Source organism: Microtus oregoni, unplaced genomic scaffold, assembly GCF_018167655.1.
Source record: "Microtus oregoni isolate MIOR12 unplaced genomic scaffold, Mior012 000073F_ref0000255, whole genome shotgun sequence".
In the NCBI taxonomy this organism is placed as follows: domain Eukaryota; kingdom Metazoa; phylum Chordata; class Mammalia; order Rodentia; family Cricetidae; genus Microtus; species Microtus oregoni.
Window position 1 is genome coordinate 1,173,229 of NW_024543986.1, and position 18,824 is coordinate 1,192,052.

At 37.5% G+C, this 18,824-nt stretch overlaps 1 protein-coding gene across 1 annotated transcript in view; it reads right to left on the reverse strand.

The window, feature by feature from the left end:
- LOC121441149 (EF-hand domain-containing family member C2-like) overlaps positions 1 to 18,824 on the reverse strand; it is a 157,910-nt gene that overhangs the window by 74,407 nt on the left and 64,679 nt on the right. The window contains exons 6-9 of the mRNA XM_041642281.1: positions 18,552 to 18,665; positions 17,344 to 17,482; positions 9,041 to 9,206; positions 2,012 to 2,154 (exon numbers count right to left, since the gene is read on the reverse strand). Coding sequence (XP_041498215.1) covers positions 2,012 to 2,154; positions 9,041 to 9,206; positions 17,344 to 17,482; positions 18,552 to 18,665 — 562 coding nt within the window. The remainder of the gene's footprint in view (positions 1 to 2,011; positions 2,155 to 9,040; positions 9,207 to 17,343; positions 17,483 to 18,551; positions 18,666 to 18,824) is intronic.

The window sequence follows — 18,824 nt, forward strand, 5'->3', positions numbered from 1 at the left end:
TTTAAAGACTAACAGAATATGGCATTTAAAATGTTTTAAAAACTTAGGACTTTTCATGACAACGAGATTGACTCATCTGCTCCTGGCAGCAACAAACTACTTCAAGAGGAAGATGAGCATCATCAAAGAGGCTCCTTAAAGAGTTTGTTAGTCATTTGGGCAAGAAATTGCTATTTCTTGGACTGCTTGATGGCATGCTGTATAAACTGGACATGTAGGATCCACAGAAAAATTACTTGCCTAAAGGTGAGACAGTCCTTTAGGGTTTCTGCTTCATGAAAAAGCTGCTAGACATTTTGTAGGACACAGAAGAAAGCATCTTATGAACGTGTATGGTGCCATTACAAAACAAAACAGATCTTCAAATTTCCTGATTCATGGAAAAATCTGCCAGATATTATGGACCTACAGGCTGAAGAAGGATGTCCCAACATTACAGAAGAACTTTGGGTGACTGTCCAGGCAGCAAGATGTCTCTGTCAATTCTAGAGTTTTGGAAGCTGCTTACAATGCACTTCCTGTTTACCTAGGTAATATATCCTTCTGGAGGTTTTGATAGAGTTGAAAAGAGATAGCTATAACTACTGTTTTCTTTAATTATAATAAAAGATAAAGTGGATATAAATATTATAACTGTAACTCTTGTTTGATACCTGTTTTGTTATATGTAATTTTACTATGTTAAAGTTAAAACCTTCCTATTTATTTAGACAGAAAGAGGAGATAATGTGGGATTCCCCTGTGTATGCTATAATATGTTTTATTACCATTGGTTATTGAAGAAGCTGTTTCAGCCAATGGTTTAGTAGAGTAAAGCCAGGTGGGAAATCCAAACAGAGATATATAGAAAAAGTAGGTAGAGTCAGTTGGTGCCATGTATGGTAGGCCACAGCCTCGTGATGATACACAGATTAATAGAAAAGGGTTAATTTCAGATGGAAGAGTGAGTTAGAAATATGCCTAAACTATTGGCCAAACAGTGTTGTAATTAATACAGTTTCTGTGTTATTATTCGGGTTTGGGCAGCCGGGAAATGAAAGAGTAATTTCCATTTACAATAATTACTTTTCTAAGTGTACAGAATTGTTATTTGTGACCATTCAGAACATGGCATATGCTCATCCTTATTTAGTTTTATATTTTAAGATGTTCTGTTATTCAAATTACACTGAGGGCCTGACTTAGTTGTACAAATTATCCATTATTCATCAGCATACTAAGTGGCTAAAGAAGTTCAAGTATATGACTTGACTGTTACATTTTCAGACTTTTGCATGTCATTTTTTTAAAAAAAAAAAACTTGTTGGTTTCTTGAAACTGGTCTTGATCAGGATATTCACAACATGTAAATTGGCAAATGGTACAAACCAAATTTTTACTTATTTTTTTCCCAAAGAGTTAGTTGAGTTGGTTATTCTTCTCAAACATATGTCTTCAGCACAGATAAAAGTTGTACACATGTTGAAACAAAGAACATTTCCAAATTTGTAAGTCAATGACTGTCCTTAGCAATAGTCATGAGATCAACATACTGGATAACATTCCACAGGCCTGGGGGCAGGACCTTTGGCAACAGCCAGAACAAACAGAAGTAACACAGAAAAATGGATCCTGAAGATTAAATTTGTATATCTTGTATTCTTTTCTTAATCAGGCAAAGATTTTTTGTAAGTGGGACAATGGAATACTCTCTTGGCTTTCTGGCTGGGAGTGTGATTGGTGGTAGTCAAACCATGATTTTGAAGCCCTGAGATTCCATAGGAATGCCTCGGAAAAAGAAATGATAATGGCAAAGGGGATTTCCTTTGGGTAACTGATCCCAGCTGTTCTTTGTTTATCATTTTATATATTTGGGTTCATATTTAAGACATTGATGTAAGAAGAAATTTATTGGTTAGAAAATTATCATCACAGATATTCTAGGCTATCAAATCAGATTATACTCCCTAATTTTGAAAGGGAAAGTTGGTTAATGGTGTGAGGAAAATGATGAGTAACATATGTCTCTTACCGGAATTCCTCTCTATAGGTTCAAATACTGAAACTGTGTCATCACTGAGATAAAACGCAATAACAAACATCCTGTCAAAATCAGCACATTTTTCTGTGACTAGTTTTGCAAAATACCGGAGCGTGTTACTTATGTTTCCATAGCTAAATAGAAGAGAAATGAGAGTTAAAGCATTGTACAAGCAATACCCTAAACATTATATATATATTGCAAAAAGTGAGTCATGGCTTTAAGAAAGAAATTTATGCTTTTCTAAACAGTCTAAACATCTTCTTTCTAAGGTTCTAAATCTAAACACTGAAGAAATTTTCTCAATAGATTAAAATCTTTCCTGTTCTTCATACTCTGGGAAATATACTGAAAACCATTCCTGGTGGCACATGCTTGAGATCTCAGCATTAGAATGAAGAGATGGGCAGGTCTTTAGAGCACACTGCTCAGCCAACTGAGTTGAATCCTGAGACCAATGAGAGACCCTATCTTAAAAAACAAGCTAGGTGACTCCAGGAGAGTTCTAAGGTTGATCTCTGCCCTTCTGCCTTCCATGTGCACAGACATAGACATGAACCCTTATGAACATGTTGTACACAACCAAAAAAATCCATAAACACCTGCTCAAAGCAGGTGAATTAATCAGCTGTCCTCTGATCATATAGTTGGTCAACAATCACAGTAATTCTGTCAGGTAGAGGCATAAACACTTAGCACAATGTCCAGAGTCAATCTAGATGACATACGTTACTGGGCCCTGAGGCATTTGTCTCAAGTCCAGGATTTTTCTGCCCTCTCTATCACTCCCATCTCTCCACAATCATTCTTAACTACTTTCAAGGAAAACATTAACTTTTCCCCTTCATAAACATCGTGCCCATGTCTCCATTTTAATACACTTATTATTTGCATTGTATGTAGCCATTACATGCCTGTTTTCATGAGAAAGTCCTGTCTTATTTTAACCATTATCCACTATGACACTTTTTATATTATACTGTATTACACTAATTATGTGCAGAAAGTTATACCCATAATGATTAGAAGAAATACTTAGAACTATATAAATGAACAGGGGGTTAGAGACGGAATGAAATAAAATTTAAAATTTTTCTCAGGTAAGCTATGGTAACACACACCTGTAGACTCAGTACTGGGGAGGCTGAATTTATGAGTCTGAAGCCAGCCTGGGCTACACAGTGAGACCCTATCTTAAAAATAAAAGAAATAGTTCCCAAAGTTGGTTGCCTGAGCAGTGAACTAGGTAACTCATGGTCTTTCAGTAAAGGCACAGCTGCAGTTATTAGCCAGTGAAAGTCAGCCCTCCAAAAAATAGTAAGGCCTTGGGAGGTCTGTGATAATCAAAACCATTACCTTTGAAAGTGTCCGCTAAAATCAACCATGCCCTTCATCACTTCCCTATAACTTGTAGATTCTCCTGTCCTGAAATCCATTCTTTGTGTTCACAGTGATACAAACCACAACAAAGTATTTCTAATTTGCAGAGACATAAAGTGCTCTTCTTCACCCCCTTCTTGAATTGTATAGGAAGGTGATCTGGGAAAACACAGTGGCAAGATTGCCAATTTGAGGCCTCATATGAGATAGAGCACAGCAGTTTGGAAATCTCATCCCAGGGTAGTCTGGACAAAACCACCAGTGGGCTCATAATTTGGATTTTCCGAAGTGCCTAGTTCCAAGGCTTCAGATGGACCTTATAGACTATTTGGGCCAGCTATACTCTGTGAATTACCTTCTCTGGTACTTAATTGAACTCACAGGTTAATATTCAACGTCCCCTCTTATGAAAGACTCATAAAGTTACAGATGCCTAAAATATCAATAAGCAATTTAATTAGGTCTAATCTAAGTACAAATGAATGCTATTTTAAATATAACTTCTTAGAACTTAAGTTTATAAGTGCATATATTTACTGGGAATATTTGAATATATCATTTATTTCCCCCTTAATTGTAGTATTCTGGATATCTCATCAATTGGTAATATAAACCTACTCAATAAAATTGAGCCATTCATAAAGTTTGATGTACATAAAAGTCACCCAGAAAACTTATTACATATGCAGAATCCATAATATAATCACTAGAGATATGGGCTCACAAGTGAGTTTATATTTGCAGAAAACTACAAGATGGTCCCCAAGGAAAATTGTAGGAAAGTGTATTCAAATATTTCCTTCATCTAAATCAATTTTCAAATGCCTGACTTCTGATCACAATCTTCACCATTCCGGGTGATTAACTACTCATATCTCTTGTATCAACCATGATGTCATCTTTAGCAATTTAACACTATACAGTCCTGTACTCTTAGTTGGTTGTCTTAAAATGTGTTTATTCCCATTGTCCCAAAACAAATTATAAATTCCTAGATCTAGGATGCATGTCTTAATGTTTTTGACATAGAGCCCAATGTTACCTATCTTCACTGCATTTAATTCTCCCCCACCATCCCTTTCCTTCTGTCTTTCTCCTGCTGGGAATGGCACCCAAGGCCTGAAATAAGCCAGTAAGTCATATTCTTTGCCCCTTCTCATTTCATTTAAATCCATTTCTAATGGTAAAGGGTTTTGTTACCCAAACTGTTCTTACAAAAACTAACAGTCATCTCCAAAATGCCACATCCCAACCTTAGTCCTTTTTTGCATCTAATTTTACTAATCAGCAACTTCTTCCATGACACTCTTGATTCACTGGGCTCAAAGCACTATGCATTTATTAGCTCTATGTTATTCCTATCTCCTTGTTTGCCCCATGCCATCCTTCTTCCATGGTTCCTTCACTTTTCTCCAAACTCTTAATGTGGGATGTCCCAAGGTTTATTCATGTACTTCTTGACATCTGTTCATCCTTGGTGATCTTACAGTCTGAAACTTTGGTATAATTTGGAATTATTAACTGAAATGATAAATATATGCTGCTGATTTCCAAATTTACATCTCCAGTTTAGACCTGTCTCCTGAATATCCTCAATACAGACCACACCCATCTTTACTTGATACCTAATTGCCATCTCAACTTGTTCTAAAACTGAACTTGGGTTCTAGTCCCCAAACCCATTCTACCTATGGCACCATTCCAATTACTTGGGTCTAAATCTTGAGACATCTATAACTCTTCACTATTTTTTTCTTACACCTCATATCTAATCCATCAGGAAATCTTATTAGCTCTACATTCAAAATATAGTCAGAACCTGCCATTTCATTTCATCCCTCCAACAGTATCCATCCAGATGTGATAACTTTTCTCTTGGACTATTGAAGTAATCTCATAGGTTGTCATAAATCTACTATCATTTTTGTATAGTCCATTCTCAACACTGTACGGAGATATTCTTCCAATAAGTCAGCCTAATTAAGTCATTTCTCTGGTCAAATCTCCCAATGCTTCTTCCTTATCTTTCTAAATATCAGGAGTCCCTATGATTGCCGGCAAAACCTTATGACCTCACATTTTGTTACATCTTTTACCTGATGTTCATGAGGTACATTTTGCTCTTCCCTCATCTTCTCCATCCACATTGGTCTCTGGAGAGTTTCTACACACTCTAGTCAGATGCGTTGTTCAGAGCATTTATACTGACACTTCCTTCTGCTTGGACTATGTACTATGTTCCTTTGCCTCAGAGAAATCTATCAGAGCACCACTGAAAATTTCAACTAGGGATATTCATCATTTATGTACTCCTAGATCCTTTGTGTGGAAAAGTAATGCTTTTTCTTTTTAATGTGGTACTTACCACATTCTATATACTATTTGATGTACTTAGGTGCCTTTCGTGCATATTTCCCTCAACTAGAATGACGTTTGATGAGGGAAGATGTGCTTGCATGGCTACTTTGTTCACTGATCTATCACAAATACCTAAGTAAATGCTAGTCACACAGCAGGTTCTTGGGACATATTTGTTGACCTCCACCCCCACCCCAAGCTCACCTATAACTAAGAATTTTCTAAAGATCAAAAGCAAGCAAGAATAAAAGCTCTAGAGCAGTGCTTCTCAACCTTCCAAATGTGGTCACCCTTTACTACAGTTCCTCATGTTGTGGTGACCCCAACCATAAAATTAGTTTCATTGTTAATTTATAACTGTAATTTCACTCCTGTTATGAAAGGTAATCTGTGTTTTCTGTTGGTCTTAGGTGACCCCTGTGAAAGGGTCATATAACCCCACAGGAATTGTCCTACAGGTTGAGAACCACTGCTCTAGAGATACATAAGTCTTCATATTGGAAAGCATGTGAAGACCTTTTTTGTTAGGTAATGATAGGAAAAATTAAGGGGGCTGTTGGTGGAAACAAAAGATGGACAAGACCTGAAACCAGTGAAAGAATAATAATAAAATTAAAAACCATGACTTTTTGGAATCAGAATAGTAGGAGTATGAAATAACTTTCCCGTTAGGAAGCTATCTGGTCCTTCTACTTTGATCCATCATTAAAAACGGGATTAGTTGGGCTGGAGAGATAGATAGCTAAGCAATTAAGGATTCTTATTGTTTTTGAAGAGGACCCAGGTTCAGTTCCCAGCACCCACATAGCAGTTCAAAACTGCCCATAACTTCAGTTCCAGATCTGATGGCCTCTTCTAACCTCCAGAAACACACAAGCATGGATGTGGTGAGCATACATACAGACAGACAAGACACTTCTACAATAGACATATTTTCAAAAGAACAGGATTAGCAAACATTTTGTCTACCACTGTACTTATTCATATGCCCATTTTTTTTTATTGGATGAAACATTCGCCAGCATTCTTCTAACTCTCGTGTAAACAATAAAATCAGTCTCTTACATCAAGGAACTCTCAGCCTGGGGGAGTGCAGAAATTACATATGTGAGTAATCCCCAAGTCATGTGATAAGTACAGATTCTATGGCAAAGAAGGTAAACTCCAGAAGTGAAATTTTCCTGGATTCACTTCCTAGTTCAACTAAAAATTAGCTGTGAGTTTGGACAAGTTGCAGAGCTTCTTGGTGTCTTGCTTTCCTCATTTGTAAAGTAGGCACAAGAATATAATCTGTTTTCTTCTAGGGTTGTTTTAAGGATTAGGTGAAATCAGATTCTATAAAGTAGTTAATCCAAAGCAAACTACTAACTGCTTGCTATCACTAGTGCTATGATTATTAGAAGTATGATCAGCAGAGTATTGTGGGTACAAAGAGAACAAGCACTTCAGTCCTGTGCATCCAGTTTGTGCCAGTTACCATGGAAACAAGGTCACTGTATATCAGGACCTAGAGGGAAGTGTATTCCTGACACAAAACAAGCAGTGAACAAAAGGAATGAAATTCGAGACATGTGTGCCTATATCCCCATCCTTCAACCCAAGAGTCCAACTTACATGTATGATTCCATCTGTAGTTAGGGTCCTGAGGCAAATTTTACACAGCAGACAGAGAAACTAAGTCAACTATTCACAAAGAACTAATTTCCCTGGGTTTCAGAGCAACATCCTGAATAATATTTCATATTACTTAGTTATAAGAAAATGTTCCTCATCTTTTAAAATAAGGACATTCTTCTAGTACATACCCTCCAAGTTGAAGTCCTTACAAACAGTAGTTACTGAAAAAGAGGCCATCCAAGTCTACCCTGAAAGCTAGCCTAATGCCAACAAAAGAACACGGCCACACTGATGTCCTTCTTCCATGTAAAATGCAGTTGATTCCCAGACACTAGTATGCCGTAGGATGCCCCAGGGTGCCTGTGTAAAGAGACTGCTGGGCCCCGCCCCAACATTTCTTTCTCATCCATCCAGAAGCACACGAATTAATTAATTAATTCTCCCAAGTATGGGAGTTTGAAATTTAAATAAAACTCTAAAGTTCTTAAAAATAAACAATGAGTTCTTGAAAGACAAATGACATCATGTCGCAGCAAAGGCATACCTTCCCACACTCCATATTATTCGCAGACAGCGAGTTAAACCATTTTTATAGATACAGCATAACACTTTGTTCGCTTTCCTTCAAATTCTGACAACAGCATGGGACCCCATTCAATCTGACCAACTTAAGAGTGCTTTTTCTTCTTCAAGTCTTAACACATGTTCCCTTTGTTATTCTCTCCCAGCATCTCCCAATCCATTATCTCCCTCACACAGAGCCACAATTTTTAGTTTACATCCTATTCAAGCATCTGCAAGGTTCTCCCACAATTTTTCCCTGAGATTTTTCTTCAAGTCCTGCTCATCCTGAAGAATCAAAAGGTGGCCACAACCAGTGCCCATGTTCTACATGAACAATTCAGGATCAGATTGTGCCTCGTGTATATTAGGGATACTTTGGAAAATCTATCTTCTGAAATTAACATTCAGCAATATAAGTAGTCTATTCTTACTGGACTCAAACCAAATCTCTCAAGTCAGAGCAACATGAATTTTCTAAAATTACATGTTATAAAACACTAACAAACCATTGAAATTTCTCTAGTAGGGGTTGGCAATCCATAGTCTGTGAGACAAATCCAGCTGGCCACCTGTGTTTGTAAGTCTTTGAGCTAAATGTACACTTTTACATGGTTGAAAAGAAAAAGATCAGAATAATACATTGTGATATGTAAACGTTTTATGAAATTCAAATGTTAATGTCCATAAAATGTTTTACTGAAACACAGTTGCACATGTGTTTACATTCTGTTCTTGTAACTTTCACACTATAATGGCATATCTGGTGGTTGTAATGGAGGGCTTACGGCCCAGAAATTCAAAGCGATGTACTCTCTGACCCTTGAAATCAGGTGACTTCTCCCCTGCATTATTCCAAGAGAAAGACAGACAGACAGATATGGAAAGACATCAGGCCAGGGATGACAGGACTTTAGAGGTGTCCAAATCACACATTAAAATAAACTCTCAAGAGAGAAACTGTCAATCCCCATGCATTCCTCAACCTCATTGGAAAGCTACAATAAGTTGTCCCTGGGCTCAAAATCGAATGAGCTGTGTGACAGGGTTAGGTTATAACATCTTTGGGAAAGATAGAACTATAATCGAGGTCCCCCCAGGCACCTGTCTAGTTCCATGAACTTTTTGAAGTTCCTCCGATGAGGTGTGGGCTTGAGGCCTACGCAGGAGCGGAAAGAATCCTCTTCAGACCCAAAGCCAGTGTAAGGTGGGTATTTCCTTTCTATTTTTGGAAGAGGAGGAGGCTTGCATGAAATGGCGGTAAAATCATCTATAACAAAACACAGGCAAACAAAACATCAATATTTTTTTGCCCTGATTATGGCTGTTTTGAAAGGTCTGTTATTATTTCAAGATGAACATGAAGATTTTGTAGACTATTTTAAACTCTTTCAAACAAAAAATGAGAGTAGGTTTCAATCGTGTTTATAACAACCACAGAGCTCACTTACTAGTCATTGGTTCAAATGAAAAAAAAAGCAGAAATCTTTATCAAATAACCTCACACCCCCATTTCTGAACATTATTTTGCTCTTCCCTTGATTTTTCAACAATATGAAAATTTAAACTTGAAAATTTATCCTATCAGTTTAACCTGCAATTTGGTCCTCTCCTATCTTCAGACAACATTCACTAATAAAAGTTATTTTCCCGGGGCTGGAGAGATGGCTCAGTGGTTAAGGGCACTGTCTGCTCTTCCAGAGGTCCTGAGTTCAATTCCCAGCATCCACATGGTGGCTCCAAACCATCTGTAAGGAGATCTGGCACCCTCCTCTGGCGTGTGGAGGCAGAAAGTTGTATACATAATAAATAAATCTTTTTTTAAAAAAAAAAGTTATTTTCCCAATAGCAATGGCTTCCAACTGCCTCCCTTTTAACTTTACCCATTGGTTAGTTCCTCCTCCTTGAATCCACATTTTTAAGCCCTCTTCCTTGCCTCCAATTCAACTCTAAAACACTGTATTTCACTCTCTGTTAACAAAACAAAACCCCCTTCCTGTCACCAGCCATGTTCCAGGTCACTCATGTTATTGCTCAAGATAAGATTGCAACTGTAGTCATAATGAAGTAAAACCCCAAACAGTTAGGGATACCCAATTGCCTACACTCTCAAATGGAGCATGATATGATCAATACTGTTGAGTTTGTTTTTTACTTATCATGTGTTAGAAATGAGAGAGTGGGGCAAGCTCTTAGGTAATCATTTATGGTGTTGTCATCTTTAAGAACCAAGTGTGCTTTCTAGAACAAACAACATACTGACCCAATCTATCCAAGTCACCGTGTTTGACCTACTACAAATGGCAAAAGAGATTCTAGAACATTTCCCAAAATAAAATTAAAACAGATTTCTTTCTTTGTATTTCTTTCTTCCCCAAGCTTGATAGGTGTTTCAGTTATGAACAAAAAGAGCTCTACAAATGTAAATATTTCCTTCTCCATAGTCAAACCTCTAAGAGAAGAAATAATCAAGATTTTGGTACACATCATTAGAAAAAATGCACACCAATGTTAAGTGGGTTTTTAATTGATCAAAAGGTATGAGGCCATTTCTAATTATTATTTGAAAACATTTTTCAGCTTTCAACTCTTAGATTTCCTAGCTGCCTTTGTATGAGATTTCCTGAGGCACAATCCCCAGAAGAGCATTGGTTCATCTTAACAGAAACTGCTCACAGCAGACATGTGGACAAAGGAATTGCCAGAAAATATTTCTCCGTGGCCCAGTGAAAAGAGACAACCAGTGTGTTCTTATGGAGAATCCCATCAACCTTTCTTAATGTTCATTTTGTGATTAAAGAGACATCTTGGTAAAGGAGAAAAGCCCAAATCTTCAAATTTGAACTGCAGTAGACTCTGTCCTTGCTCACCATTACCTCAAAACCACCACTGCTTGCTACCTTTGTTCCAGGGCACGTACCATAGAAATGGCAGGAAAGCTTTATGTAATTAGAAAATTGGGGCCTGAGCAATTTCTTCTAACAAGGGCATATACATACAACTCTACCTACTAATCAGAGAGCACTGGCCGCAAGATTATACTACACACTAATCTTAGTGCACTAACCGAAGATTTCAATTCTTCATCGCAAAGTCAATAAGAATATATTCTATAGCCTTCACTACAAGTCTTAAAACATGGTGTTGTTTTCTCAACTACCTAATTTTTGCAACAGATTTAAGAAACAAAAGAACCAATTTAGGGCTTTCCTCTGCACCCACAGTGCCATCTAGTGTATAAAAAATGACAGCTGTTCCACTTTAGCACCCTTGACTTTTATAACATCATAGAGATCCTTTTTGGAAACTCTGGATCAAGATTTAACTTTAAATTGCATCTCCCTGGTAGCTCACATAGGTTCACAAAGCCACAGAATAATACATGAAGTTGGCTGCCATTGGGTTGTCATCACCCCATTTACCCTGCCTATTTCAAGATATTCAGAAATGTTGAGCAAATAAAAAGGCACACCTTTTGTGCAAAGCATCTTCCCAAATGTATTTTCTAACTAAAATTTGGGTAGACACTGAAACACTCATGTCTTCCAAATATACTGATTCTTCTCATTCCAAATGACTTGTACACATGAATTGAATGCCCATCCATGACTGAGTAGATTCAAACAAACTTCAGAGAGATTGTGTATAGAAATGGAGTTTAATGATTCTATATGCCATTTCTGGTAGAAGCATTGTTGGTAAAAGGCACAAAATATCTCAACTTCCATCTCATGTGATCTAATATCCCACAGATAGAACCAGACTTTAGGAAATCCGAAGCTTATGTAATTTTGAAAAAAAAAGTTATTCAAGCCAAAGAATGCCAAATTACTAAGATAAATTAGGCCAGAGCCTTTGACTAGGACCTCCTATATAAAAGAAGAACCTTGAAAACTATGAAACCTTCCTTAGCTTCAAAGGAAATCCATCTCTGCTTGTAGTCAATACCTAGACTAAACAATTAGTGAATTACACCATCAGAACTCAAAGTTCTATTTCTCAACCATCCTTACTATCTCTACAGGGGGAGTGAAAGAACTAAACCTGGGAAGTCCATCAAGGCCACGTGGTAAGCCATACACAAGTTCTGTCTCTGCTGCTCGTTTCCTCAAGTAACCACTGACTTGTCCTCTGCCATGTTCTCTTCTTTCTATTCCTGAGAGTGCAGAGATGGCCAGAACTGACTACTGAAAATGAAAGGTGCTTTAAAATTATCTTAACCTTAGTCTCAATAGAAAGACTCAAAACCCTTGAGAATGAATGATTGTTACTGCTTTGGTTTTACCAATCACCAAAATCGATGATCAGAAATTGGTCCTATAAACTGGGTATAGTGCTACATGCGTTTAAATCCCAGTGCTGGGAGGCTGAGTCAGGAAGATTGCCATGAACATATGACCAGCTTGTGTTACATAGTGAGTACCTAGTCAGTCAGGACTACACAGCAAGACTGTTAGAGGAAAGCAGACAGAAGAGAGAGAGTAAAGAATGGGAGGAGAGAGTAGAAAGTAGAGAAAAATCTTATTAATAAATAACCTAAGGCATAAATTCCTAGATAAGAATAGTTAAAATTCAGATATCTTGTCTTCTTACTGCCAAGAAAGACAAACTAGGCCCCTGGAACCTTTTAAAATCTTCATCTACAGGAAAAACCAACAATCTTTTACCTGCCCATCTATTTTTGTCCACGTCAACAATGAGGGAGTGGAATACTCCATCCTGTCAGGGAAGCCATCAGCAGCAAGATGGCCACACTGGCTGATGTAGACGTTAAAATGGACAAAGCTGTGTAAGACATCTATGAAATTACCATCTCCTTGGAATCTTAAAATGAATGAAAGAATCTCATCTTTCTATGGGACTGCTTTTTATCTAGAGGCTTAAATGTCTTTCAGAATTCTATCAAACCCTATACTTCTACACAAACAGAAAAGATAGCCATACATCTTCCTTGGATTGTGGCCAAATCTTTTTCTTTGTCTACCATTTTTTTCTTTCCTAAAATAAGTTGGAATGTTATTATGTAAGACAGAGATCTAAAGTACTAAGGCTGAATAATGCATTAGAGATTGCCCCTGGGGGCTAGGGAGATGGCTCAGTTGGCAAAGTCGCTACACAAGCATGAATATCTGAGTTCTCTACCGAGCATCTACTTAAAAAACAGGCAAGCATGACAACATCTGCCTATAATATCAACAATGGGGAGATTGGGTTTACTAGCCAGCCAGTCTAGCAGAACTGGTGAACTCCAGGTTCCATGAAAGTCTATGTCTCAAAATTATGGTAGAGAGCCATTGAGGAAGACACCCAACATTGATCTTTTGCTACCACATACAGACACATGCATCTACCAACAGGAACACACACACACACCTGCACACAGAGACAGAGAGGCAGACAGAGACAGATAGACAGACAGATAGAAACACACATACACACAAAGAACCTCTTCCAGGGTCATAGTTACTGCTGGCACTTTGTTCTGGTTTAGGCTTCAGTAACAGTAAAAAATAATATATAAAATTCTATCTTATCAATTTTTAAGACCACATGAATTACCAACAAAATTATCACCCTTATTATCACATTAATACTATTAAAATTGTTGTTAATGTTTATGTCAAATGTTACAGTACATGGAAAAGTTTCTCATCCTTATAAATATGTTGACCAATGTGTCATAGCCAGTAATGAAGAAAAATAAACATCACTTCTTTAATATTTTAAATGCCAGAAATAACTAATAACTAATTTAAGTAACAGGAAGTATATAAATTTAACTTCACAAAAGTCAGAAAAAAACAAATGTAAAGATTATTAGAAAATGTGAATCCACTTCTCCAGATTTCACTATGGATATACTCTATAGTCATTTGTAACATTAAGTATGATATTAAAACTCAAAACATGTTTTGTAATAGTATTTGTTAAATTGGACATTTTAGCATGTTGTAAGAAGTATTAAAAAGTCAGTGTGACTATGAAATGCTTCCTAAATTTGTATTTCTATAATTTTCTGCTTTAAAATATGCTGCTGTGTTAACTTTGAAGGCTCAAAGTACATTTTTTACATAATATAATACAGTCTAGAGGGAACAAAGAAAAATGGACTAAAAGAAATTAAATACAAGGACAGATTGGTGGAATGGAGTAGAGAGAATTTAAAACCAATACATTTACCCAGAACAGCTAGGTTTGGGACATACCAGAAAATTCACACTACCTCATAAAATTCCCTGTAGAAGCTATGAAAGAAATGGATGAGTGACCAACTTCCTCTACTACAGCATTCATTTTTCCTTAATGTAAATACTGCATTCTCAAATTAAGCTGACAAACAGCCAAATTTTGAACTCAGTTTGGGAAATCACATGCTATCTTGGAGTTGTTATGATAATCTGTAATCTTTTACTACATCCTTTTATGAGGGTAATCTTTATGTGTATGTAATGGTTTTCTGTGAATCACCATCAAATATTCCATCTTCATTGAAGGTGTACTAATTCTAAACAGATATCTATACTCACTAATGGCAAATTCTTTTCCCCAATGATTTAAGGGCCACTAGAAACCTCCTGGATGATGGTTTATAATCTTCAAAATAAATATGTTCATTGTGTCTACTAAAGAGAACCAATTTTAGAAATTAAAGTGAAAGTACAGCCACCAAGTTGACTCTTGTCATACCCAGACATGTTCATCAATCTAGCATGAAGATGTGGTAGAACAATTTCCTTAATGAACCTGAAAGGAAAATCGGAAGTCCTTTCCATTCTAATTGCTTTGTGTGCTTTATGTAAGTAACATACCTTTTGACTTCAATTGTGAAGTCAAGGTATTTTCAAAATACATATCTTGGATTAATTCTGCAGCTTTATAAGCAAATATCTATTAGCAGCTGTTGCTCCTTCCTCAGCATTCAAACAACTCAAAGAGAGCATAGTAACATACAGTATCAATATCAAGATTCTCTGTGTATTTTCCATCTTTACATGGCTTTATTTTAACCTTTAATTCTTTTATTTTTACTTTTACTTTTTGGCTTTTTGAGACAGGTTCTCTGTATCTTTGTCCTGGAACTCCCTCTGTAAACCAGGCTATCCTTGAACTCACAGAGATCCATCTGTCTCTACCTCCCAGGCTACTCTCTTTCTTTCTTTTCTTTTTTTTTCTTTACTCTGAGAACTTTAACCTTTAGTCTGTATATATTTTTAACACACTGTAAACCATTTAGAGGTTTTCATTCTCTTTGAATCTTTCTTTACTGTATATCTCTCTTTTTCTGACCACATGGGTCTTTAATTTGCTAAGGAATATGGAGAATTTTTTTTTTGCCACAACTCTATGGTGTTTCAAGGTCCTTGCCAGGAAGCAAGCTGCGACAGCGTATCCATCAGGACTGCCTGAACGAGTCAGAATTTTCCCTGGAAGGAAGGCCCAGAAAGCCGGCATTTTAAAACAGCAGCTTTTTTCCTGCTACAGCTGAAAACCAAAATGTTTAGTCTTTCCCAAGCTAACTCAGGCTTTCTGTGGATGCAGTTATCCACGTTGGGCACCATTCTGTAGCATGGAGGGGGCGGCTTGTTTGTTTGGGTTTCTGTTCTGCCTATACCCCCAGCTGCTTAGTCCCAGAGAAAAATCACACAAAGATCTCTGTAAGTTATAAATCTGATGGGCACATTAGCTCTAGCCTCTCACTGGCTAACTCTCACATCTTGATTAACCCATTTTTCTGATCTATGTTAGCCATGTGGCTCAGTACCTTTTTTTCAGTGGGGCAGATCACATCCTGCTGCTTCAGTGATCTGGGCAGGAGTGGGAGGGATCAGCTTCCTCCTTCCCAGAATTCTCCTGTTCTCATTACATCATTTCTACTTCCTGTCTGGTTTTCCCTCCTATATTTCCTGCCTGGCCAATCCATGTTTACTTAAAACATGATTGACAGATTACAGATAATTCTCCCGCACCAAAAACCCCCACAAGAAACACAAAATGAAAAATGAGCAAAAATCAATAAGACAAAAAAAAACAGGTCAAAATGAAACAAAATATTAATGCACCTTATTTTTAAGAAGCTACAGGGGCTCAGCTTCATTTTATCACCCACAGAGCATGTTTAAGTGAATAAGCCATAGTTCAAAGAAGTATACATCAATTCTCCAGATATGTAGTACACACACCCAATTCAGCCCATCATGGATTTTTAAAAGCGCTGTATCAGTACTGGTCATGTATAGTCTCTTTTCCTGTCATTTTCCCATAAACAATAGCAAATATTTACATAGCATTTATATTGAATTAGGTATCACAAGTAATATAAAATTGATTTAAAGTAGCAAGGCACCTGCTTGTTACCCAAGTTACATAGGAGGCTAAGGAGGAAGTATTGGCAAGTTCAATGTCAGACTGAAAAATATGATGAAATCCTGTCTCAAATTGAACGAATGAATGAATGAATGAGTGAATGCATACATAAAACAGTATATAGGACAATGTGTATAGGTTTTTTGCAAATGATACATCATTTCAGTGAAAGTCTTAGGCATCTCTCAGAGGTAGCTATGAAGGAAGGGTTAGAATCAATTCCCTGCAGATACTGAAGGAGGATTACATAGAGTACTAGACACTATCACAATTCCAAACCCCATCCAGTTAGGTCACCAAATCCTGCCAGTTACAGCAGAAGCAGGTATATGGATCATGAGTACAGACAAGGTTTAGAAAGTACGTAGAAGTGGGAGTTTAATAAATGAAGGTTTCGATATTAGATTTTATAGCACATCCTTTGCCTGCTTCTAGACTTTCATAATATTGCGTAATGTGGTGCAGGTCTCAGATCCCCTCTTCTAGACTACAAGCCTCTTCTATAACTCTGCATTACCTCTGGCCTACCACACTGACCTACACATAGTACATACATAATAAATCACTAGTTTTCACTCAACTCAACTTCCTTGCCTGGAATGGAATTTATACCTATGGAAAGAGAAACAGGAAGCCTAGCTAGATCTCACCAGGAAATGCAAAGCTAACTGGCACAAGAGATTTCCCTAGAGAACTCAAGTGAATGTCGTCCATTGTGGTAAGCAAGAATTAAATGAAGAGAAGGGATCCAACACTTCTAGTTCAAGTGTTCTACCAGAATACCATACACTATAGAGAGAAAGAGGCTTCTAAAGGGAAATGGAAGCCACTAACATGAGGCAGTTTAATTCTTGGCTTTTTCTCTCTATCACATACCCTTGGACAACTGAGCTCAAAGGACCTCAGTTTTTTCACCTCTAACATGGAGACAATGACCCTGCTCCTAGAAGCCTGTTTTTAGGAATAGGAAAAGAACAAAAGGAAATCTTAAGTAGGGCATAAAGTGTTAAAAATATTTCCTAACCAGCGTGAGCATCACTTACCAACTCCATACTTTGTCCTATAATAGGTCTTGGTAAATTCATCACAGTCACAGAGGAGGACTGTCCTTCCCCACACATTGATGGTGGCACCTATTTTCAGGTCTCGATCTGTGTAAAACTCTTGCTCTACTTTTCCTAGCTGATAATCAGAGGAAAAATAGCATTAGCCCCATGAATCTGCCCAAGAATACATGCCTTTTCCCAAGAAAGAAATTAAAATTGTTATAATTATACTGGACTTCCCTGTCAGTACCCTGTCCCTTTAAGAGATAAGCTCTGCCCACTCCCAATCTCTCCCTTCCTGCCATTGCTCTCTTTGCTTTCTCCCTCTCTTCATGCCCTTCCTGTGAAGACGCAGCTCTCTGCCTCCTTCTCCCCTCTCTCTTTCTCTTTCTCTTTCTCTCTATCTTCCTCCATTCCCTTCCTCCCCCTTTAATAAAACTTCACACTCTGTCTCCATCGCATGTATTCTGTTTCTCACATGGTCTCCTACCCACCATGGGACTCACCAAGGTCTCTCTTGAGCAAAATCTTTCAAAAAGTCACCTTATGATTTTTGTAATCATCATTTACAACTAAATTTTAAAATCAAATCAACTCTAAGAATTAATTTTTTATCTTTTTGTGCCTATGTGTGATGCATTGTGTATGTACATGTGTGTTCATGTGCATGATTCATGTTGAATTTAGATGTACACATGCCACAGATCGTGCATGGAAGTCAGAGGACAACCTTAGGTGATGATGCTTACCTTCCATCTCCTTTGAAACAGGATCTCTTTGTTGTTAGGCACTGTGTATGCCACACTAGCTAGCCTTTGAGCAGCTGAGGACTCCCCAGTTTCCCATATCACTCATCAGAGTACTGGGATTACAGATGAACTTGACCATGCCTAAATTTACATCTGTTCTGGGGAGGGGCCCATACTTAGGTCTTTACATTTGCACAGCAAGCACTTTCCCCTCCCAGGCATCTTTTCAGGATTATTTTAACACTGTAGTGCTTGCACAAGCAATGCAATTTAATGCATATATTTCTATATGCATTTAAATAAGCTTATTATTAACAAAGCGCAATAGAATGAATATAATTATATATTTCTTGATTTCATTTATTAGCTCACAAGGCAAGACTATACAATTCACCCCAACATCCAGATTTCTCAGACATCACATAGGAATCAGTAGCAAAACCCCAGACTTCTCACCTGGTATTTATCCAAGAGATAGCCATCTGCTCGCCATTCTGACAAGCCCCCATACACATTGAGGACTGCTCGGTCTGTTATCTGGCCTGGTTGAAATATTCCAGGTGGGCCATACTGTAAGATAAAATCCAAACATGGTCCATGTCTCCAGATACAGAGATTGTGGAGTCCCAGGATACATGCCAGAAATGGGCACAGCACAGCTCTATTCTAACATCTGTGAGAAGCCAGTCTATCCACCTCTTGTTCTACTACCACATGTCCTTCACAGTC